The sequence below is a fragment of the Terrapene carolina genome, unplaced genomic scaffold, assembly GCF_002925995.2.
Source record: "Terrapene carolina triunguis isolate 2854851 unplaced genomic scaffold, T_m_triunguis-2.0 Scaffold641, whole genome shotgun sequence".
NCBI lineage: Eukaryota > Metazoa > Chordata > Testudines > Emydidae > Terrapene > Terrapene triunguis.
In genome coordinates this window covers 2,018,405-2,042,813 of record NW_020664992.1, presented here as the reverse complement: position 1 = coordinate 2,042,813, position 24,409 = coordinate 2,018,405, and the positions used below count along the sequence as shown (strand labels likewise).

Below are 24,409 nucleotides of genomic sequence, written 5' to 3'. Positions count from 1 at the left end.
TGTGGCGATGTGTGTAAATTCTGTGCCTGCCAGAGGCTTGGAGTTGGGGGGGCAATGCCTGCTCCTCAATTATGCCCATGAACATATTAAAAAAAAAAAGTAGGTCCCTGCCCCAAAGAGCTTAGCCTGAGAGGGTCTATTTCTTTCAGAATTGGAGATTCATGTTGGTCTTTTTCACAGGTTACCTGTTATTCTGGGTAGATTAATTTTCTCCTCCTGAGGGTGGGGGACAGCTCCTCTGTCTCTGATAAAAAGGGTGACAAAACATCTGTTGGGGCCTCTGAAATAGAGCCACATTTCAGCATCTTGTGGGTCACAGTGATGTTTGAGTACAACATGACCCAGCTTTCTTGACATCTCATTGCTCTGGTTGAGGCTCATCAAGATCTTGATGTGATGCAGTGTTGTAACTCTTGTGACTTGTCACAGGTATCACAATATTTGGTATTCTTCTTGAAGCCTCAGATCCTGGAGTGCTGAGATTACTGTGAGACTCTCGGCCTTTATCTCATAGTTGTGGAGAAAAGAGGGCAAACATGAACCCGAAGAGCCCCAAGTGTATTGTTTTGAACTCAGTCTTATGGTTCTGAAGGCCTGACTCATGGTTTTGAAGGCGTGAGGTTGGTGATACTTGAAATCCACTTCCATGGCCCCAGGCTCAGCATGCTGTGGGGCCATGATGGCGTCTCAATGGGGCATGATCCCACCTTGGGGCCCTTTCATTGCTCTGTGCAGCCTTGACGTGAGGTCACCCTGCTTGGATGCTACATGATGGCTCTGTACTGGGCACGTCCTGAGGTGGCACAATGGCCCCTTCAGGGGCACACAGAATGGTACATTCCCCCGCGCACCCCCACTGCACCGAGAATGGCACGTCCCACCCAACAGACAAACAAGGAGAAGACCACTCCAACTGATTCCCCCCCAGAGATTGGTACATGCCCTTTGAACAATCCCAATAGCGTAGAGAATGGTACACCCCCTCTGACACCTCATCCCATACCACGCAGAATGGTTCATTCCCCTAGATTGATGTGTCCCCCTCTCCCCCCGGCAATAGTACGTTCCCAAGAGGACCCTGGCTAGTTTCTTCCAACGGCCTTCGATGACCCCGGAAGGACTTCTAGGTGGTGACCCGGCAGAGGCGGTGGCGGCCGGGGAGAGGCGGAGGATCTGGAAGGGGCGGGGGCCCGGGCCCTGGCTGGCGGCAGCAGCCGGAGGCGGAGCCCGAGTGTCCTTATCGCTGGCGCTGCCGGAGCCTGCCTGGGAGCGGGGAGCCGTCCGAGCCGGGATCCCAGGCCCGCTGGCCTCGGGGGCAGGCGGGAGAAGGAGGATGCTGCTGTTCGTGGAGGTGAGGCGGGGGCCAGGATTGGGGGAGGCGGCGAGGCCGGCCGGCCGCGTTGTGGGGCCATGTGACTTTCCAGGCCGCACACGCTGCTGCCGCGGCGGAGCCAGCCGGCCGGGCCCGGGGGGGAGGGGCCGGGCCTGACACAGCAAATCCGGCCCGGGGGAAGGGGCTGTGGAGTCCCCTCGAGGCGGGTGAGTGGCGAGAGCCGGGGGGCCCAGGAGTCCGCGTGAGGGGACTTTGGGGGGTGACAGGAGCGGGGGGCTGAGGTGAGAGGGGCGGTTTGAGAGCGAAGGTGAACGAGGGGGGGGGGCTGGGGGTTAAGGAAACCTCGCCCCATCTCTTCGCCCCCGGGAGGGTCTGTCAGTGGCCGGGCTCTCGGGGCCATGCTGGAGAGAGGGAAAGCGGGTGGGGGGAGGGGCAGTGTTGAAAGGCACCGCATTGACCTTTTGTAAAAGTTGCTCTGGTGGCTGCCTGGTGCATGGCGCGGCGCGTGTGAAGGTTACACGGTGGGGGGTGGGCGAGAGAAACCATGGGAAGTTTCTTTTTAATTTTAAAATCTCGTAGATTATTTTTCTCTTTCTGCTTTTTTAAAAGCAGAGGCTGCCTTGGCATGTGTGCAATATAATCAGCTGATCCCTTGCTTTCTCTGCCTGGCTAATGCTTTGAGTAAATTCCAGAGCATATTGTTCTTTGCATTGTATAAACGTCAAACTAGGAAAGCTGCAACTTAGCAACTTGGCACTGGCTAACTGTGCCCATAAATAGAGCCTGTGGAAGGATTGTATCCTACAGGTTGTAAGGCAACTGTGGTGAGAGAGAGAATCAAATCTAGCAGGATCTCTTAATTGTGTGTATATTTTGCTGTAATTAGTTCCTATCAAACCATATCAAGTTGAAACAATGTTTGTATTGAAATCTTTTTTTCCTCTGATATATTCAAAGCATGTTGAAGACCAGAGGAATTGTGGAAGTGTCTTTGTAAAGTAACATATGGGAAACTTTTAAGCCTAGAAAAAACAATATATAGAGAGTAGAAAAGGGATAAACTATTAATTCTCTTTTAAGATTAGAATTTGTACTCTTGGACTTGCACTCTTTCTAATTTTTCTGAAGATTACATAAACTCAACAATGTAGTTACTCGCAGCTAAGAAACTGGCTGCTTCCTTGTTTCAATGGACTTCCTGGTTTTCCTTAATTCAGCTGCTGTGGTTAGTCTTTCAGTTTAGTAAACTGAATTGGAAAAAAAATGGAAGCAATGCATTTTTTGGTAAACTTAAAGACTATATAATTTCATCAACTAAACCTAGTACATACAAGTGTATAGTGTTTCTGTACTTTGAACCTAAATACACATGGCACATTAAGGAACATTTCTTTTGAATCTGAAAACTTACAACTATGCTTTTATTGTTGTTTTTATTGTGGTTTGTAGCCTTGATGGACAAGGTAGACTGCTTCTTTATTGCACCAGCAAATAAATTAGACCCACACTTTTAGGTAAAGTGTTTCCTCAGCCTTGGCTGTGTATGAAGTCCTTTGATTGTGTATTTGGATGTGATATCTGTTAGAGCCAAATGATCTCTCATCTACTATCCTGTTTCCCTAAAAATAAGACCTCCTCGAAAATAAGACCTCCCCGATAATAAGGCCACCCCGGAATATAAGGCCCCCAAGCTCCAGGAAAAATAAGACCTCCCCTGAAAATAAGACCTAGCGCATCTTTGGGAGCAAAAATTAATATAAGGCACTGTCTTATTTTCGGGGAAACACGGTATTACTGAAAGATCAATGTGTTTAACAAACACTTTCTGCATCACTTTAGTGAAACTTAATTCCATTGTTTAGATTTCATAGTCTGTAGTGCACTTTTTGTTTAAATGTTCCAAATTGATTTGACTTAATTTACTGTAAGACAAATCAACATAATTGACAATCTGTAAGCACCTAGAAGATAATAAGGTGATAAGTAACAGTTAAGAACAAATCATGTCAAACCAACCTAATATCCTTATTTGTCAGGGTAACAAGCCTTGTGAATGGGGGGAACCAGTAGATGTGATATATCTTGACATCAGTAAGGCTTTTGATACTATCTCACATGACAGTCTCATAAACAAACTAGAGAAAGGTAGCCTAGATTAATCTATCTGTTGGGTGTGGAATTGGTTTGAAAACTGTACTCACTAGTTATCCGAGGTTCACAGCCAAGATGAAAGGGCATATGGAGTGGGGGTCCCACAGGGGTCTGTCATTAGTCTGGTTCTATTTGATATCTTCATAAATGATTTGGTAATGGAGAGAATACACTTCTAAAGTTTGCTGGCGATACTACACTGGTAGGGGTTGCAAGCGCTTTGGAGGACAAGATTAGAATTAAAAATTATCTTGACAAACTGGAGAAATGGTGTGACATAAATAGAATTAAATTAAAAGTACTGCACTTAGAAAGGAATAATCAATTGCACAAATACAAAATGGGGAAATGACTCTAGGAAGGAGTACTGCAAAAAAGGATCTGGAGGTTATAGTAGAGCAGACTGATTCATATTAAATGTAATACTGTTGGGGGAGGCAAATATTATTCTGGAATATATTAGCAAGAGTGACTTCTGGTGTCTTGCTTATAACATTCTTCCACTCTACTCAGCACTGATAAGGCTGATGAGTTCACTTCTGAGCACCACGTTTTAGGAAAGATGTGGACAAATTAGAGAAAGTCCAGAGGATAGCGACAAAAATGGTTAAAGGTCTTGAAAACATGACCTATGAGGAAAGTTTAGAAAAATTGGGTTTAAGTCTGGGGAAAAGAAGATTGAGGGGGGAGATAAGTCTTCAAGTACATAAAAGGTTGTTATAAAGAGGAGGGTGATAAACTGTTCTCCCTCCTTAACCACTGAAGACAGGACAAGAAGTAATGGGCTTAAATTGTGACAAGGGAGATTTATTTTAGATCTTAGGAAAAGCTTCCTAACTGTAAGGGTAGTTAAGCACTGGAACAAATTTGGAATCTCCATCACTGGAGGGTTTTGAGAGCAGATTAGACAAACACCTTTCAAGGATGGTCTGATAATAATTAGTCCTGTCTCAGTGCAGGGGACTGGACTAGATACTGATCTGTGATTTCTATGTTCATGTTAATTATAGAATTGAACATACTAGGGTTTGGACTAATTGACCTGAGGTTAATTAACAGGTCATGTACTATTAGTTTATAATATAGTAGTTTTGTTAATATTTCAGATGAGTAGTTAAATTTGTACTGTGGTTAAGAATGCTTAAAGAAAGGGACTGGGGAACCCCCTAACTTCCTTGAAGAAAGCCATTTAAGTTTTGGAATGAATATTGTTTGTGTCACTTTGGAAAAATGATCTTACCACAGAGCCATAGTGCTTTGATTTAGTTTTTTTCTTTTTTCTTTTTCCATTTTTGGTTAAATTGCAGAATTGCTCTTCAAATCCACAGGCTGATAACTAACACTATTTAAAGTTGTGAACAGCTGTCTACACCTGTAATTGACCACAGGGTAAAAAAGTTAAATTTATAGGTGAGGAGCTAGTTGTTTCTGAGCAGCAAATGCTTTGAGGCAGATCCTAGAATTAAAATAATTTGACAGAAATGAGGCACCATAATAGGAATAGAGCTTAGACTTTAAATTAGCTTGAGCAAGTAGGAATCTGTGTATCCAGGGAGTGACTGTTTGAAGATTCAGCAAGTCTTATGCTATAACTTGGTTAATATTAGTTGCTTTGTTTGATCTACTCCTTTCCCTTCTGCAGATAAGCTATATGTCATCCATGATTAACTTCTGTTATCTTCATATGACTGGTCAAATTCTACTGCTACACTGGAGTTCAAGGCAGTTAATCCAGTTTGGGACTGGTGTACCTCAGCAGTATTTGGCCCAGCAGCTTTATACCATATATACAAAACAAGGTTGTATTTGAGATCAAGATGCTCATGGGGAAGGTTAGCTGGTAACTGTAAACTGTTTTTGTTAAAACACAACTGAAATTCATCATTCATGCACACAGTGCTAATTAGGAATAGGAGTACTGATGCACTTGTAAAAAATGCTGCCTTGGTATGGTATAAAGTGACAAAGAGTCCTGTGGCACCTTATAGACTAACAGACGTATTGGAGCATAAGCTTTCCAATGCGTCTGTTAGTCTATAAGGTGCCACAGGACTCTTCGTCGCTTATTACAGATCCAGACTAACACGGCTACCCCTCTGATACTTGGTATGGTATGTAATTTGAAACATTATTGGTGCTAAATATATTACTTTTCCAACCTGGTGTAGGGTTAGAGATGTTGATAGAATGAACTGTGGGGATGTCATAGTATGACGTTTGTGCAGAAGTACATCCCATGTCTCTTCGTTACAGAGCCTGTATTTCTGTGGATCATGCAGGGCCAAGCATATTCACATTAAATAAACAATGTTAGTACATTGGAAAAAAGCTTTGAGTTTCTCACAGTACAATCACAACTGTGATTTGATATTTCTAATTTGAATTTCAACAGCTTTACTTCAGAATTATAGACTGTAATGAACATTGAGGTGGTTACCACATTACTCCCTTACTGGGAAATATTAGAATTGTGTATTTTTAGCTATTTAAACTGTTGGGGAAACTTAAGAAATGTAATAAGGCAATCTCTCCTAGTTGCTGCCTCAGTGATGTTTCATAGCTGTAGAGCCATGGCAGCATGAAGGGAATACGCCTGAGTAGCACCATTCAGTGTGTAAGGGCTTCCTCCTTCCCTTTTTGTGGCAATAAGACAAAACTCATGCAGGCTCATATGAGGGTTGTGACAAAAGCAGTTAAAAAATCTCATACTCCAAGCAGAGTATAATCAATCCGTAGCTCTGCTCATTGGCCTAAAAACTGCAGCATATATGGTGTGCATTATCCTGCATGTCCCTCTCCTGGAAAACGTTGTTGTCATAAAGATAAGTTAATAAAAACGGAATCTGGTTTTATCTAGCACCTCTTACGGCATCTCTTAAAAGTGCTTTACAAAGTAACACGAGCCAGATTTTGGCAGTAGGTAGCCATCTTAACTAATGGAGAAGCCATTGTGTTCAGTGAAATCCGCTTTCACACAACTGTTAATATTATAATTTATTTTCTGAGTTTCCTGGGATGTTCAGGGTACTTGCTTATTTCTAATTCCTCCTTAGTTGACAACAAGATGTCTGCTAACAATGAGCAGAAAGGAGCTCTGTTTGGGAATATCAGCCATGGTTTATCTGCTTCAATGCTGCCTTACTCTCTTTTATTTCCAAACCTTAAAGACGTGTGCGCTAGATACTTTCTGGAAGGCTGTTGCCTTTTTCTGAGTTTAACTTGATTTGCCAGCATCTTCTCTCTTCCCCACCCCCCGCAATAAATGTTTCACATTATTCTGCTGAGGATTCCCAGCTCTGCCATAGATTTATGATGTGACCTTTGTCAAGTCACTCTGTTTTTCTCTGCCTCAGTTTCCCCAGCTGTAAAATTATTTGACAGTCTCAGATGAAAAGGTCTGCTATATAAGTACAAAATATTTGTTCCTAAAGGGGAGCCCCAATCTTGTGCTCCCAGTCTGTTGCCAAGGAAATCACTGATGTCACAAATTCAGCATTATGACTTCACTGCAGGATAAAGTACGATGAGCAAGTATCTGTTAAACAAAATTCTTTTGAAGAGGATGCCTAGCAGGAGAAATTATTGAACACATAGGAAAATGACCAGCGGTTTAAGTAAAACTAGTTTGGCTTTCACAATTAAGTCTATCTTTAGAGAATTTATTGAAATCCAAAAGAAATACAGTGCTTACATTTCAGGATACCATAAGTGATGTCTGTCAATTATTCTAATCTCTCTTAAGGAGAGTTTATTAGTTTTGACTCTGAAAAGGACCACAGACTGAAATACAAAGCTTGAATGCTCATGTTTAGGTTTTGTGAGAACTAACTGCAAAACCATTCCATAAGATAAGTTTTTTATATCAAGCTGAAATGCTAATTGAATATGCTGGTATCTGATCCCCTCAGAATTTCTCACATCCAAAGCCGAACAAGCCTACTCCTTGGAGAGTTAGAGCAGACAAACGGTTAGTGCGCAGGCGAAACTGGATGCAAAGCTTCTTAGTGTTGTCAGAGGCGTCCCCTGTAACTGACCCTGGCCATGTGCAAGGAGTTCCAGTACTGATTTTTCTCTACATCAGTCTAAAGAAAAGACAGATGTCATACCAAACATTCAAAGTATCCCTAACTATCAACAATCTGTCTCCATATCAGAGGGAATTCCTGGAATGACACACTATTCCTGAAATGACATACTGGCTGCTATCCAGAGCATGTCTTCTGGGAATTCTCTGGTTCTGGATAGCTTCCTGGTAGACTCCATGTTCTGTTGAGCAGAGCTTTCAAGCAGGTCAGTTCTGTCATTTTGTAAATATTAGTTTTACTGATCGTCTCCCTGCAATGTTGTAACTGCTTTGTGAAAATACTTCAGTGGACTGAAACAAAAAGGCTTCATGTGGTAAATGAGGCCACTAGTATTTGAAAAACATTATTATTTGTCTATCAAGCTCAGTTGAATAAGCAAGAGTCCACACTGTAAACTCTGTGGTAAAAAGGCATTTGATGGGGTGGAATGAGCGTACTTACATTCCACACTCTGGCGTCAGAAAAACTGCATACACTTGGAGCTTGGTCGTGACCTTTCAAAGTCAACGGAAGTCTTGAGACTGAGTTCAGTGGACATAGGATTGGGTCATAGAGTACAAGATAGTACCACAATTAGTTGCCTTTTGGATGTCGATAGATCTGGTTGCAGACCTCGTTTATTATCACAGCCTCTCTCCTGGAAGTGAGACTTGAACAACAGAGGTAGGAAGCCCCATATAAAAGAAGGCAAGATCTGATTCCTTCATCATTTTACTACCTATCATTTGCTCTGAGTTCTTCTAATGCTTAGTTGGAAGTGGACATTCAGGTAGAGTCCCAGATTAAAAAGTAAACTTGTCTGTTGCTTTGTTCCTCCACAGCATTACCATCTGAAATCTTGCATCATGGCAGTGAGATGAATGAGGCCCTCTTTTAGCCCGCATCCTTGGAAATTAGGGAGATAGCTTCTTGAGTATAATATCTGATGATCCAATTCCCTGCCTAAAAAAAGTGTTCTCTAGATTAAATTTTGGCATATGTGTGGATTCTAGAATAATCCCAGACATGTTCACTATTCTGGCAAATAGTTTCTTTCCACTTCTGAAATGACCAAAGAGCATGTATTTGATAGCATGCATAACCAAAAATCACTGATCCAAATCAACATAGATGAGAGATTAGGCACTTGCAGTCCTGGCTCCATGGAAGTCGGAGTATCCATGTGTTCTGAGTAGAGTGGGTATATTTGAAACAAACCAGTTTCAAGGCTGGTGGTCTTCTGATATAAGTCCATCTAACTATATGGGGGAGAAATCATTCCCCATGCTGGCAGCTTGTTCAATTTTTGGTGCCTGGACTCTGGATGCTACAGTAAGCATATTAATAAAGTTGCAGAGCCTTTGTCTGACTTGGAAATGCTCCTTATAATTTGTAAGCTTCTAAAAACATTCCTTGCAAAGTGATCTATCTGTCTGACTTCAAGCACCACTGTTTGGCATGTTGACTGTAGAAGCTTCATCCTCTTTACAAACAGCAACATTCATGTGGCTGGTTATTGAAAGATGAGACACTTATGTATGTGTGAAAATGCTTGGATGTTAAGGTCACAACACACCTGTCAAGTAAGTAAACATTATGTCTGTCCTACCCGGGGATTCACTGAGATGTACATGATGATGAGCTAAACGTGGCCGTGTTGCTCAGTTTGAACTTGTAGTGTTCATAAATCCTGACTCTGTGCTCCTGCTGTAGACAGGAGCATACTGCTTTGACATTGACTTCTACATGTGTGAAATATTCTATTTGGCTCTTTCTGTGAGGTCCGCATGAGTCTTATTTCCTACTAGGGGAACAGTTAGAATCATAGAATATTACGGTTGGAAGAGACCTCAGGAGGTTATCTAGTCCAATCCCCTGCTCAAAGCAGGACCAACACCAACTAAATCATCCCAGCCAAGGCTTTGTCAAGCTGTGCCTTAAAAACCTCTAAGGATGGAGATTCCACCACCTCCCTAGGTAACCCATTCCAGTGCTTCACCACCCTCCTAGTGAAAAAGTGTTTCCTAATATCCAACCTAGACCTCCCCCACAGCAACTTGAGACTATTGCTTCTTGTTCTGTCATCTGCCACCACTGAGAACAGCTTAGTTCCATCCTCTTTGGAACCCTCCTTCAGGTAGTTGAAGGCTCCTATCAAATCCCCCCTCACTCTTCTCTTCTGCAGACTAAATAACCCCAGTTCCCTCAGCCTCTCCTCATAAATTCAGCCCAAAGGATTGAGTGAGGAGGAAAATCTCAATAATGCACTCATGTTAACTATGTCACTGCTGCCTGTTCTCACTTTCCTTCCCCCCACTCCTGTATTCTTCTGCTTATCGTTCATGAAAGAGGAAAACTTAGCTGTGACTAACCAAACTTGATACTTCTAGTTCTAAATTCTTCTTACCTTGAAGTGTGTCCTCTGTTTTCCAGAATCAGCTACGGCAATCACTGTCTCTCCCTTGACCATAAACCTATTGAAAACTTTATATTTCTAGGACATTGTTACATGTAGCTTAATGCCATAAACTTACTTATACATTAAAAATAAGATGCTTTGGAGCTTTGTATGAACCTTGGCAGAGATAAATAGAATTATTCCTATGGCTAACTAGACAGTTTCCTTATCCTTGTCCTATTTTCAAGGCACAGTACTAAGCTACTCCTTAATGCCAGAGACTCTAGAAGGCTAAACTCTGATACATCCAACTTCCTGATTTTTTTGGATTGTGGTTCTTTAGGGAAACTTTATGCCAAGACAAGCAGCTCTCTCTTCCACTATCATATTATTGGCATGAATTAAGATGGTCATCTTTAGTAAGTGTTTGGTAACAGTTCACTTGTGTTTTTTCAAGGAAACTTTTAATTAGGCATTTTGGGATCGAGGCTCTTCCATTTCTAACAGCTGGAGGAACACTTTCAAAACCATTCTGATTTTGTTGTCTTGGAGTTTTTTTGCGGGGTGGGGGGGAGTGTGGAAAGTGGTAGTAATGTGGCTGCGGGAATATCACTGAAACTCTTGGGAACCATTGCAGGGTTTTAGGCTATAGGCTTATTTGCAGTTAAACTCACTGACTTAGAGAAGATGCCTTAACAGAGAATTGTGAGGAAGTCATTTTGTTTTCCATATAACCTCTTTCAAGTACTCTGTATTGGCTTCCTTCACTCCTTCGGATATGGTATCTATGCACTAGTACTCAGTTTTGCTGCCTTCCTAATTTCCTATCTCTTGAAGTCATTGTGCATCCCATAACTCTGGACTGGGGGAATTGTTGCTGCAGGAAACTTTACCTGTAAATATTTGTTTTCTAGTCACTGAACTGGAATATCTCCTCGAGATGCTCAGCACTTTAAAAAAAAAAAAAATAGAATAGCTACTTGTCTCTCAGTATCACATCTGTTTATGGAATGGGAAACAAGATACTATAAACTGTCAAGGGACTTAATTTTTCCATTAGTCTGACTTTTGTCTAAGAATCTATTCTCTCTTGGAAGGGGAAAGTCTGTTTTCTGCCTCATTTGGTCATTTAGACGCTTCTAAACTGTGAAACTGTCTTAAAGAAAGCACTATACTAAGCTGTAATAACTGCCCTAATTACTTTCTAATCCTTCTTGGATTATTTTTGCAAATAATTTACTTTTGTCTCTTCAGCAGGTAACATCAAAAGGTACTGGCTTAAATCCAAATGCAAAAGTGTGGCAAGAAGATCCACAGGGAAGCACTGAAGCTGCACCAGTGACCAATGGCACTGAGCATTTGTGGCAAGAAACAGCTGCTGCACCAGGAACTCATAGTGAGGGTGAGATGTCTAAACGCAAATGATGGCTTAATCCCTTGCTTAGTTCCGATTGTGCGTATTCTGTATGAACCTAAATCCAGCAGTAAGACGCAACCAATGTTATTGTCCTTGAAAGAACAGCTCTGGAGGCTGAGGTAGGAGCCAATATGGGTTGAATATGACAAGTTTTCTGAAGCCGTTTACTGCCCGTTAACTGCATCAGTAAATAGTAGGGACTGCAGAAAGGTCTGATCTGAATGAACTTTAGTTTTAGACTCTGAGTTGGTACCTAAAGCTGTACTGAGGAAGAACAGGCAGGATATGAAAAGTAATCCAATAAGGGAACAGTGTGTTATGGCCCCCATAACACTTAAAAGGCCCGATGATGACCAAGTATCGCGCTACGAGGGAAACAAGCTGCTAAATGTGCAGAAATGGATTCTATACTCTGTCTCCACCTTTTTTTTCCCCCTTCTTGATTATTTCTTCCTTTCTCGCTTTGTCTCTGTTGCTTTCTCTCACCATTGCTGCACTTTAGTATATACTTGACCCTGTGAACAGAAAGATTATGAGATCTGAGGGCCACACACAATCCAGATAAATTATGGAGCTATTCCACAGTTACGCTTCTACTGGAATGTATGCTGCAGAACAATTAAAAGGCAATTGCTTGCTTAAAGCTTAGACTGTACTTGTGTAAATCTTTACGAACTTTGTTAAATCTACTTGTCCATAAGGGTGTTTTTAGTTTGTTTATTTATTTTTAAAGTTCAGGTGGTAAAACACTTCTGGGTGAATCTTTGTGTCCATATACAAACGAAGGGCTGGTCTACACTGGGAACTTATGATGGCATAGTTACATCTCTCAGGGGTGTGAAAAATCCACTGAGAGATGCAGATGTGCCGACTTAACCTCCTAAACAGTGCTAGATCGATGGAAGAATTCTTCTGTTGACCTAGCTACCACTTCTTGAGGAGGTGGATTACCTATGCCAACAGGAGAACCTCTCCCACTGGCGTAGGGAGTGTCTACAGTGAAGCACTACAGCAGCGCAGCTGCAGCGATGCAAGTGTAGACATACACTAGCAAAGGCCTTTAAAAACTTAGGGTAAGTGAAGAATCATCTGGTGACAGGAATCTTACTCTTCTACAAATCAGTAGCTCTTCCAGCACGGGTCCTTTACTGAGCAAAAAATTCCATTCATGGCAGCCAGCCATTTTGCCTGGATGAATTGCACTGTAGTCTTGAGTGCTGCTACTGCATGTAAATTGGCTGAGATTTAGTCCTATAAACTGAACACCAGCTCTTTGGTGCTGAGAAATGAATAACCATGATTTACTTCATGTTTTTTCTGTTCTGACACTACTTAATTAGCAGCTATATATGCCACCATTTTATCTTTAAACAGCTTTGAATATTGGCCTGTTCCTGTGATATAAATGTCTTGTGTAAACACACACAATCATCCTGCTTAAACTATACTGGCATAATTAAAGCTGTGTAACACCTATAGTGTGAAAGTGGTTATAATGATGAAAGCACATTTAAACTGGTGTAACTTCATAAAGATTAGAAGTTGTAATGGTATAATTCTTTAAAAAAAAAACCAAAAAAAAAACCCGCCCCCTCAAAAGAACTTGAACCAATGTAATTATGCTTATTTAACAATAAATAAATAAATAAAACCCCTGTAGATCAGGGATGTGATGGGGAGTCAGATGGAAAAGCTCTAAGGAAACAATGCTAATGTTCAGCTTTTCAGAAATTAAAATATATTCCTGTCAAATATCTGGCTAAAGGAGAATAGGAAGGTTATGAATCAGTCTCCATATCAGCTGCTGTGTATCTGTACCTTGTGGGAATGCCAAGCCTTAAAGACATCTGTTCACCTATGAGAGCAGGTGAGACTATCCCTGGGAAGGAATGGCTTTGCTGTCTGTGTATCAGCAAGGTCTAGCTTTGCTCTGGCATCATGGAGTCTCTAGAAAGCTGCTAGAGAAGAATAAACACCACATCTCCTTAGTCTAAAAATGTCCATTTGCTATCAGTTATTTGAAGTTCTCAGTCTGAGTGTAGCTAAGTACCAGGTGACTAAATCCTGCAGAGGAACTCTACCAACGCCTATGGATGGATGGATGGCCAAAGGTCTCAAGCCAAGACTTTCAGGTAAGTGGTAATAACTGGTGAGATCACTTCTCCTGCAGGAGGCTACACGTAGTAATGGAACATTAAGGTTTCCTTCACTGCATTTCCCCAACGTTGCTTTGACAGAGTCCTGGAGATCAGAATACACTTTGGGTATATGCTCCAGGCCCTGTGCTTCTGTTATTCTCTATCCTGACTCCCTGTGCTCCATTCTCTGCCATCATCTCTGGCAGAGCCATTCAGACAGATTCTCCAGCTGGTCACAGCACAGGAGTCTTTTTGGTGCAGAGGGATTCTGCAGGAGAAGGTAGTGTAGGGTGGATTAATGCTGCATTTGATTTAATGTGCTACTGTGAGTAGGGGAAGAATACGTGCAATTCTCTAGTCCTTCTAGCACGACCTGCTCCCTATCCCTGCTTTAGGTCTCTCTGCAAATGTGAGTGGCCCCATCCACTTCCCCAAATCCCAGGTCCAAAAAAGCTAAAATTCAGGTGAAAATTGGTAAAAACCCACATGCTTTTCCCACCCAAAAACTAGGAAATTAGGGGGGCAAATTGGTAAATACCAATAATAATAAAAGGCCTCAGAGGTTAATTGTGGCAACAGTTTTTAAAAACTCTTATCAGATTTTTTTTTTTTTTTTTTTTAAACTTTGCTCCCAGAACAGGTGCATTCATTCTTTAGCTCAGTGCAAGAACCATGTCTTTAATTTTGGTAAATGTATAGTGAAAAGGTTTATATATAAACATTCAATATCACAGGAAAACTAGTGTATTTTTATTTTGCAGTGGAAGCAATGTGTAGTTGGCTATATTAATTTACGCCAATCATAAGCAAATATTTGCTTGGCAATAATAATCCCAAGGTTAACTCAAATTTGCTGTTGTGTAGCATTGAAGAGTTCTAGGCAGTTGAAACAATGAGGCAGTAGAAGGTTGCTATCTTGCTACCTCAAGGAACTTAATCTAATGATCTCATCCTGTGAGATGCTCAGCACCTCCATCTCCCACATATGTCACTGAGAGTTGAATGAATTGGCCATTTAACTTGCAGTTAAAGTTGTAGGATCCAAAGCTCACAGAAGCCAATGGACTTTGGATCAGGTCACTGTTTCACATAGTTCAGGAGTATCTAACTTTAAATTCATTAGCTGGCATTCTGTGTGAATTTGTTTGAAGCCTATTTTGTCTTACCTTGGATAAGAGATCACTCCTTTGTTATATGGAATGTCAGACTTGCTTAACACTAGAATCCACCTCATGAGTCCAAATATAGACAGCATTAAGATTATCAAATTGATATTTAAATTATAGGTTGGTAAAGGATACAGACTGTGATCTTCAAATAATTATGAGACTGGATAAATTCCTGAAAAACGGTTTGTGTAAGCTCAAAAGCTTGTCTCTCTCACCAATAGAAGTTGGTCCAATAAAAGATATTACTACTTTAATAAATAATAAAAAAAAAATCTTGGTGTTTTCATGTTTATCTTTTGAATGGCTAAAAATATTTCATACTCCTGTATGCTGCTTAAAAAAGCTAAAGCATATGTCTCCAAATGTGCCCTTTACTTGTCTTTATGCTGTTTCTTCTGTACTTAAGTGCATTTCACCAATAATGTCCTTTACTGCTAACGTGACTTTGAATTAGTTAATGAAAGTTATGGTAGACCCGGAAAAGACCTATTTGATCAGAGTCAGTCCTTCTGCAAGTAAACTTTCCCCCGTTCCACCCCAACCACATCAGATACTAAACTGAAACTACACTCCATTCTATCCCAAATAGCTTGTGGAAAAGGCTAATACATTCTCTAATATCCACATCCTTCCAGTGTGTTTTATAATCAGTCCTGAGTATTTATTATATAAAAAGATCAGATAATACATGCAGCTCTCTCTGTGGCATAAGTGCTGCATGTTTAGGGACTCAGCTTGATGCTTATTTGAAGAAAAATATTTGTTTCAGATGCTATAGTACTGCTGGGCTCCCTGCCGTGGTTTAATTTTCCTATTTTCCTGTTTCCCAAAAACGTTGTGAGACCAGTATAAACAAGGGAAACAAAGAAAAACTGCCTATACACAGTGCTATCAAATACAAAGAAACAAACTAAAAAATGAGTCTTTCACTTACTGTATTCTTCGGTGTTCTTTGTAACAATGGCAGACAATACATTTTTCAGATGGAAAATATTCTTAAACTGATGTGTCCTTTCTATTTACTGGGCATGTTCTCTTGCCAGGTAATGTAGAGATTGTGGAGGATAGCTGTAAGCAGTATGAAGTGATGTATTCTCCATCTTGTGAAGCTACAAGAAATGGCACTGGTGTTGAGGAAGCAGCTGCTAATGGAATGGCCCTGGCATCTGAGGATCTTGGATACCAAATTTATGATATTTCTGGTGAGTGTTCAAGCTACAGTAGCATTTTATGTTCTATGTTGTCTTCAACTCCTGTAGTCTTAAGGGATTTCTCACTGTTAATATTCACACATCCAGAATGTTATCTGCCTTTCTTTTTCTAGACTTTTTAAAGTCCACAGCTTAATGCAATTGCTTATGCTGTAAATGCACAAATGCTTCTCTTCATCGGTTATCACTTATAGCATAAATAGCCGAGGCACTGAACAAAGCAGAAGATTGCTTCTCCCTAGAGCTTACAAGTGGAATAATTGTTATCGCAGGACTATTCATGTTAATCTAATACATAATATACAAGAGAAACAAAGTTATGTAAGCAAAGACTAATAGAGCCTTTTAAGCTCAAAATACAGGTCTTCTACTGCCTCTGCAGCCTTAGAAAATTACTTTAACTAATAGCATTGCCAAAGACATTGCTAGGAAGTACTATTGGAGGGCAGAAGAGAGTGAGGTATAGTTGGGACAGAGACTTGAAGAACCCTTCACAGTGGGACTTCAGGGTGGAGCTGCAGGGAGGGAAGAAGGGAAGCAACAGGTATCTGAGATCCAGAAGACAGTGTTCATTCACTCATCAAATAGCAGTGTTAAGGAACTTTTCTATGATATTATCCTGTGAGCAGTGTGTTGCTTTTAATAAACTTAGCCTTTGCAATAAATAGGACTTTATAAGATTTTTCTCAACCTTTATCCGCGTAGTTCTAAAAATGTGGTCCTTGTTTTTTAAAGTCCTCTTCTGAACACTATTGGGTCTTTAAGAGAGCATTTTAAAATTAAAAGTTTTCCTGTACTTTGAATTCTCTCTTGAAGGCTTCTGTTGTCAGGGGAAGGGATCCAAATGGGCAAAAATACATGGACAAATAGGTCTACTCAAAACTATAAAACAATTGGAGAGCCGTATATCTCAGACTTCTATTCCTCTCATGTTATACTGGAGGAAATTTATTTTTTTTCACTTTTTGCACAACTAAAATTCACTTTTGAATTATATTCTGGGTTACATGATTGGGATCCAGTGGGGGTATGCTAATGTAATGCCTCTTTCAGGTGAAGGCAGCTCTGCCGTGTCTACAGAAGACCTGAAAGAATGTTTGAAGAAACGACTCGAATTCTGCTTCTCACGGTATTGTGTGAAGAATTCATTCAGCATCTATTAAATGCTTTGTGAAAGTTGCAGCTAAATGACCCCATGTTTTGATTACATATGTCCTATGCTCTGGGTCTTAGTTTCTTTTTACCATGAAAAGGGGATTATAAACCAGGAGATCAGAGGTCAAATCCTGATCTCACTTGCTGCTGGGGTAGCAGGCAGTGTCTGAGTAATGTATTCAGCTCCAGGGAAGATGGCTGCCCTGACATCATGACAAAATGCCTCCTTGGGTCAACTTGTATATACATACCCCACATCCAGTACATCTGCAGGAGATCCTTTTAGCGTGAAAGATGCAGTTACTGTGTTTTGCCTTGAAGCCACAGGGTTAAAGTTTCAGGTCTTGATCTTGATTCTCTGCTGAACTAGGCCAGCTCAAAGACCTAGATGGATTAAAATGAAGTACTTCTGTGGAGTTGGAAGCTAGGGAAGAATGTTATTCTCCCTCTAAAGAGGGTTATGGAATTAACTGCTAGTTGTCAGGGGTGGTGTCATCCTCTGAAGGATGGGTGTATCCTTCCTCTAGGACTTAATCCTTTGAGTAACTGATGGTATAAGTGCAAGTGGGTGCAACTAATTTTGCAACTGTCAGGTCAGCTCCACTAGTAAATGTGGTTATGCCAGGTTTGATTCTGGCCCAGAGTCTGATGGAAAAGCAAACTTGGGAACAGGCTACACTCTGTGGAAAGCTGTTAACAGAGACCACTGACAGGTTACAGTGCATGTACAGCCTTCCATGTTCACACAATGGCTGCAAGCATTGGTTGCATTGGTCATTTGTAATGCCTAAGGTGAGATCCTCTAGTTCTGCTGCAGCTTGTCTTTTCTCCCTGATTTTGGACAAGAAGCTAGAAGTGTTGGAGCTGAACCAGTTCATCTGGCCCTGCCAACTCCATCTGACAACGCGCACCTGCAGCTCGTATCCGGAAACTACCCAACCACTACTTCTTCCAACAAAGTGCTGGGTGCTGTGGGAGGGGTTCCAGAATGCAGTGGTCCAAAAAGACCTGTAAGTGGTGCTGTGTGGATGTGCCACAATAATTCTGTTGGTGCTGATTGGGACCGCTGAATCATTGCAAGGGCAAAGCCAGCCAGCCATCTCCTACAGCGCCTGACCCTGCAATGTTGTCCTTGTTTAGTGAAGACTAATTTTCTGTATTTCACAAATCTAGGAGGTTGAGGCTACTTAGTTGCATACTGGTAAGTAGCTCCTTGGGATGGATGTTATACGGGCAGGGTAATATGCCAGCAACTTAGCCTTGGACACCTTTCAGCTGCCCTTTCACTTTATTTTCATTGCCTTGATTCTGCTTTGTTTGCATTTATTCCCAAGAGTGAAAACCTGTGGGAGCATGTGCAACTTGATTAGAATGGCAGTTATTTTGTTTTTTAAATCTTAAAACAGTAGTTGTCCTATCACTCCAAGCTTTTTTCCTAACGCCTAGAATTTGCCTAAAATGTATATTTTATTCTCTTCTAGTGAGAACCTTTCTAAGGATCTTTACTTGATGTCTCAAATGGACAGTGATCAGTTTGTTCCAATATGGACAATTGCCAACATGGAAGGAATTAAGAAGCTGACCACCAATATGGACCTTATTCTTGAAGTATTGAGATGTATGTGTCTTTTTTATATTAAAACCTTTTCTAGATCAGTAGAAAAAAATGTGCTGCTAAAAGCTCTAAATACAAGGAGCTCTCAGTTTTAAAGAAACCAGTTGTATTGTTCTTCTTTCTGTGGGACTTCTTTCAGGGACTTTCTCTGGCATATAGCTACCGATTTTGTTCATGGAAAAATCGGTTGTGATTAATTCTTCTTGGAGGAAACCAAGCTGTCCAAAGCAGATCCATATAAGAGTAGCTACCTCACTGTTTTGTATCTTGTATTTAATAAACTTCCTCAAATTTGTCTTGAAAGAAATAGCTTTCAGGAGGACTAAGTTTTGTTAACCAAAAGCAAAAATCTTACTCCCTGAATGTAAAGAACGACAAGTCTGCTCTTCTGACTTAATGTAGAAAGTTCACTAGAAAGGGTAGTTCTCCTGTGGTACTGACTCTGCACACCACCTCTTCTGTAAAACCGTTTGAATCAACTGCTTTGCAACAACAACAACAAGGAGTCTGGTGGCACCTTAAAGACTAACAGATTTATTTGGGCATAAACTTTCGTGGGTAAAAACCTCACTTCTTCAGATGCAGTATATAATGCCTGCATCTGTAACTTTCACTCTCTGCATCTGAAGAAGTGAGGTTTTTACCCATGAAAGCTTATGCCCAAATAAATCTGTTAGTCTTTAAAGTGCCACCAGACTCCTTGTTGTTTTTGTAGATACAAACTAACACAGCTACCCCCTGATACTTGATACCATGCTTTGCAACGTTTACTTTGAATCCATAAATGTTTTTCCCTGTTCCCATCTGAATTTCTCAGTAGGATTCTGCTTAAGAATTTCAAAAAATTAACTCCCTTCCCTGAGTTAAAACCAGCCCCTTAGTCTAAATTGTTGTTGTCTTTAGTTTAGTTTTGTAGGCAGAGAAACGCTGAATTGGGATGGGAGGCAGTATCCATTTCCCTTTGATGTATCCATGTAACATTGAGCTATGTTCACATTGATGGAATAATAGATCATTTAAGCTCTTGCACTCTATCACTTCCCCCTTCCCCACCCGCTCACAAGTGGAGAAATGCCTACACTTAAGCTTTCTCTCTTATTATTGACTGGTAATTCAAACATCTGTCTCTTGTTACCAGCCAAAGACACAGATTTTACAAGATTTGTTTATCACTCTCCTGGAACTCTCTCCCTTCACATGCAAATGTGAAATTCAAAAACGTCAACTCTTCCTGGTGCATGTCTGATGCCAAGAAAAAACCCTAAAATTGATTTCTGTTCAGTTGGGAGCATGGTGGTTTTTTTTTTTTATTCTTTCAAAGATACTGCGCATCCACAACTCACATTGATCTGGGGAGTTGCAAGTGCCTAGTGCCTTTGAATATTAGGAGAATGTGTATATTGCATTGTGTAGTGCATGTGTAAATGAATTCATGACTCAGAGTAACTGAATGATGAGTTCTTGAATTATCTGAACTATCCACCAATATCTGCCCAGGAGCAGGGTTGATATGTGATCGCTATTTAAAAGAAATAGCTGCAGAACATTTTTTTTAGCTACAGTTCATGGTCTTACGATACAAGATTAGATACATGATTTCCAGTTAGTATTGAGAATACACTCTGGTTGCCCATAGCTAGTCAATACAGACCTTGTGGTGCCAAAAGGCCTGCTAACTTCACTGTGCGAGAAGTGCAGATTTGTTCCCTTAGTGGTATTTGTTTCTGAACTGAACAATATGAATGGAGACAGGCACCTATTATAAAAATAAAAAGTGCAGTGCCAGTTGGGGAAAATGCTATTTTTGGTGAAAGCTTAAATGCCTAACTACCAAATATGATTTGAAAATTTTAGGTTTTACTTTGACTTTTCACACACCTCTGCCTCTCACCTATTAAGATTGAGATTCGTCACAGTTGGTTTTGTCTATAATCTCTACAGGTCACTAAAGAGATGTCAGGATCTCTAACAGTATATGTAGGCAATGAAACAGTTATGTTTCTTCCCAAATTCAAAGCACACTTTACTGTCAGTCTCATGCTCATTTGCCAGTGTTGTGTTTTCTGATATTTGAATTCTGATCAATTTCAGAATTTGAAACGTTCTTCCCTTTGTCTCTTACTTGGCTACTCTGAGGGATAGGCTTCTGAATTGTTGTTTTGATATGTATATGGGACCAAGTTGTGAAAAATTAGATACTAACCAAAGGAGATCCTTAATGCCTACAAATATGTCAAAATATTAATCAATTTGAATCTTGTTGCTGACTGTTCTGTGTGTATTGCAGAGAGTCTTACAGCTACTAATGTCCAATTGTATCTTAATTTTAGCTTCCCCTATGGTACAAGTAGATGAGAGAGGGGAGAAAGTAAGACCAAACCATAAGCGATGCATTATTATTCTTCGTGAGATCCCTGAAACAACACCTATAGAGGTAAAAAATAATCTCATGGTTTACAGTAAGTATGTTGGGACTTGAAAACATTGCTTCAAGCTGCAACAGAAAGAGCTATGTGCTTTTTAGAAAACTGATTGGCAATTTAAGTTATAGATAAAATTTAATTCAACTGAGTGATATTTCTTGTAAACAGCTTCTAGTTTTTTCTTTCTTGAAGCAATGTGAAATCCAAAGACTATATCTCATTCCACTGATATCCTTTTCCATTGTTATTAATACAGTAAAATGCTGTTCGTTACATGAAATCTATTCTGTTCCACTGAAGACTATGGAGCTGTCTGAGCTCTTCTGGAAGGCAGGTTGAATTGGTTTCCTTTCAGATCCAAAAGTGAGAAATCAGTCCAGAGAATAACTTGCATTTCAGGCAAAAATTTTCACAGCAGGCACTTTGCATTAAGTCAGAGGGTTGTTTTGGCAGATACAAACATTAATAAACATTTCTTATTCATTGTGATCCAGTTTGAGCCAAGCTCATTATGGTGATAGAAAGAGGATAATAAAATGCCTGCTGATATTTGGCTGACAGAGTTGTTAGTTAATGAATTTTTTTTAGAAGATTTTAGAGCTGTAATGCGAGGCATTTGTGTAGTGGCACTTTAAATTAGCAATACTAATGCAATTCTAGATGAACAGATTTGTGCTTGTAAACCTCTGAAGTCTGTTGCTCCTTTTAAAAGCTGTAACCCATTGTGACACCAGCAACTTCTTGCAAAACTATTACTTTTCTGGAAGTTAAGAATCTTGCTTCAGAAGGACCTCTGTCAAGGTAACTTGGCTAACTTGAAGCCACAGTGGATGAGGTAATATCTTTTATTGGATCAACTACTGTTGGTGAATTAGGCAAGCTTGTGAGCCACACAAAGCTCTTCTTCAGGTCAGGGAAAAGTACTCCAACTGAGCATCACAGCTAAATGCAAGGTGGAAAAGATTATTTAGCATAAGTAGTTAACGCATATTCTAAGGGACCATTCAAGGTAGAGTACATTGCATACAACTTGAAACCAGTTATTCATAATGCTTCCTTGCCAGCTTAATGCTGGGATATCTTCCTTTATCCCATGGTCCCCTCACCAAAAACGCCCACTATTTTTGGTTTTGTTTTTCGTTGTTTTTAATCTGGGTAGCTCATGAGTGCAAGACTGATGTTATTCTCTTAGAGTACCTACAGATGTACTTGTCCTGTAGGTAGAAATCTCAAAGAATTAAACTTTCTAAAGTCATTTTTGGGCATCTCCTCATTACAAATGTACCTATATGCATGTCTGATATTGAAGAAAACTCAATGTTGCATAACAAAACCTAAGATTGTGTTGTGCTCTGACATATAGGAGACCTGCCTGCTTCCAGTTCCCTTCCTACACAGGTTGGCAAGGCTTGAGTGCTGCTGCAGCAGTTGCATATTCAGCCCCTGGGGTGGGTGATAGGATCCTTGTAAGAGAGACTTTCTGCTGATTTAAGAGCAGTTCTGAAGGGCATTAGTGGGGATCTCAGTGTTTGGAAGTGGAAAATGTTGTCTGGGAGAATGTGTGAATCAACACATAAACCAACATATCCATATAGTATCTGGAGAAATATACCAACATTTTAATGTTTGTATCTTCAGCTAGACCAGTGCCAGTCTAGTAATGAGAACTATAACATGGCAGTTGTATGCTTCTACTGGGAGGTTGGACATATTTCTGGTTACAGGATGAGCCTTCAATAACTCAGGATGTAGAACAAAAACTTCCCCTGGTGGGGAGTGGGCGTTAAATCTCTCAGTTGGTTTGCAATGATAATTTTGGGGACCCAGTCCTAACAAGTTTCCTTTTCTTCAGGAGGTTAAGGCGCTGTTTAAAAACGAAAACTGTCCCAGAGTGATAAGCTGTGAGTTTGCTCACAATAACAACTGGTACGTTACATTCCAGTCAGATACTGATGCACAACAGGTAAGACTCCATTCGATTTGAAGACAATCTCTATCCTTTAATTGAACCTTCGCTGTTATTCTTGGGAACTGCACATCTGGTGCATGATAAAATATATGCCACAAGGGAGAGTTAATTTAATTGATTAATGTATGCAGCACCTATTGCCTGGGGAGCTAGGCGCTTATTTACAAAGTTGAATTCAGTTTAACTGATAGAGAAATTCAGGTGATTAGGGATGACTGCTGTTCTTGGACTACATTTCTACTGTCTGCCTCTCTTACCACATGTGCTGCTTCTATTTGGTCTCTTTTGCCACTCTTGACAATTAAATAATAGCATCTAGTTAATGGAAATGTTGTTGGATACGGGATCTAGTATCCTGTATCTGAAATGCTGGCTTTGTTTAAACTAGAGCTAGTTATAAGGGGGAACAATCTACATGGGCATCGCATTAATTTCTGTAGTTCTTACAGTTGCACTGTTGGGACAAATGGGTACAATTGGGCTTTTATAGAAAGCTTAAGAGTAATACACGAATTCTTTCTGTTGGAAACTCTTCTCAAATGCACATCCTGCTGCAGTCACAACAACTAAACCTTGCAGTTTTGTGCTACTGCATGAGAACCTGAAAGCAAAACTGTATAGAAATTGACTGGACAGGAAAATGAAACTGAAGCTTTTTTCATTGAAGAAGCACAGAAGTGGGTGGTTTTAAAAAAAGGCCAATTAAGTATCCCTGTAAATAACTTGATGGGCAATGATTTTTTTTTTTTGCCATAGGAAAAAAAGGTGTTTTGCAGTGAAGGCAACATAATATTACAAACCAGGGTTTGACTTAGTACAAATTCTCCCTTTGGTGTGGTTTCTCAATGTCTCTCTCAAATATTGAAATGCCATTGTAGTGGCACACTTAAGGCAAGCACTCTTCTGTTTAACCCTTGCAACAGAGATTAAATATTTGCTCTTTGATAGCAACATAATATGGTCATGTCTGTGTTAAGATTTAAGAAAGATGGATCAAGGCAGGAAGATGTGTGTGCTAACACATTGCAGCTTGGTCTGCATGAGGAACCACGAACTGTTGATGCTCTGAATAACACAATGGCTTTTCCTCTTGTAAAATTGTCATAAACTTATCAAAATATAATGCAACTTGAATTCAGGCCTAGCTATGTTTATATTAGTCAGTTTCTAAAGACTGTCTTTGAAGTGCAGTTTTACCAAAATGTTCTTTCAATAAATGTCTTTTTATGTTCACAGGCATTTAAATACTTAAGGGAAGAAGTGAAAACCTTTCAGGGCAAGCCAATAATGGTAAGACTCTTTTTATTTAATATGGGTATGGGGCGATTTCAGGGCAAAATCTTGGATCTTTTTCTTTGGCCAGCAC

The 24,409-nt window shown here is 40.3% G+C and overlaps 1 protein-coding gene across 2 annotated transcripts in view; it reads left to right on the top strand.

Annotated features, from left to right (window-relative positions):
* Positions 1-1,203: 1,203 nt before the first annotated feature.
* Positions 1,204-24,409, top strand: part of LARP4 (La ribonucleoprotein domain family member 4) — a 43,895-nt gene continuing 20,689 nt past the window's right edge. The window contains exons 1-8 of one of the 2 annotated variants that reach the window (XM_024214756.3): positions 1,204-1,351; positions 11,204-11,348; positions 15,714-15,872; positions 16,935-17,010; positions 18,518-18,654; positions 20,982-21,085; positions 22,927-23,037; positions 24,280-24,333. In XM_024214756.3, the coding sequence (XP_024070524.2) occupies positions 1,334-1,351; positions 11,204-11,348; positions 15,714-15,872; positions 16,935-17,010; positions 18,518-18,654; positions 20,982-21,085; positions 22,927-23,037; positions 24,280-24,333 (804 nt within the window). In that variant the 5' untranslated portion in view covers positions 1,204-1,333. Of the gene's footprint in view, positions 1,352-11,200; positions 11,349-15,713; positions 15,873-16,934; positions 17,011-18,517; positions 18,655-20,981; positions 21,086-22,926; positions 23,038-24,279; positions 24,334-24,409 lie in introns of both variants that reach the window. The other variant, XM_024214755.3, reaches the window with a different exon arrangement.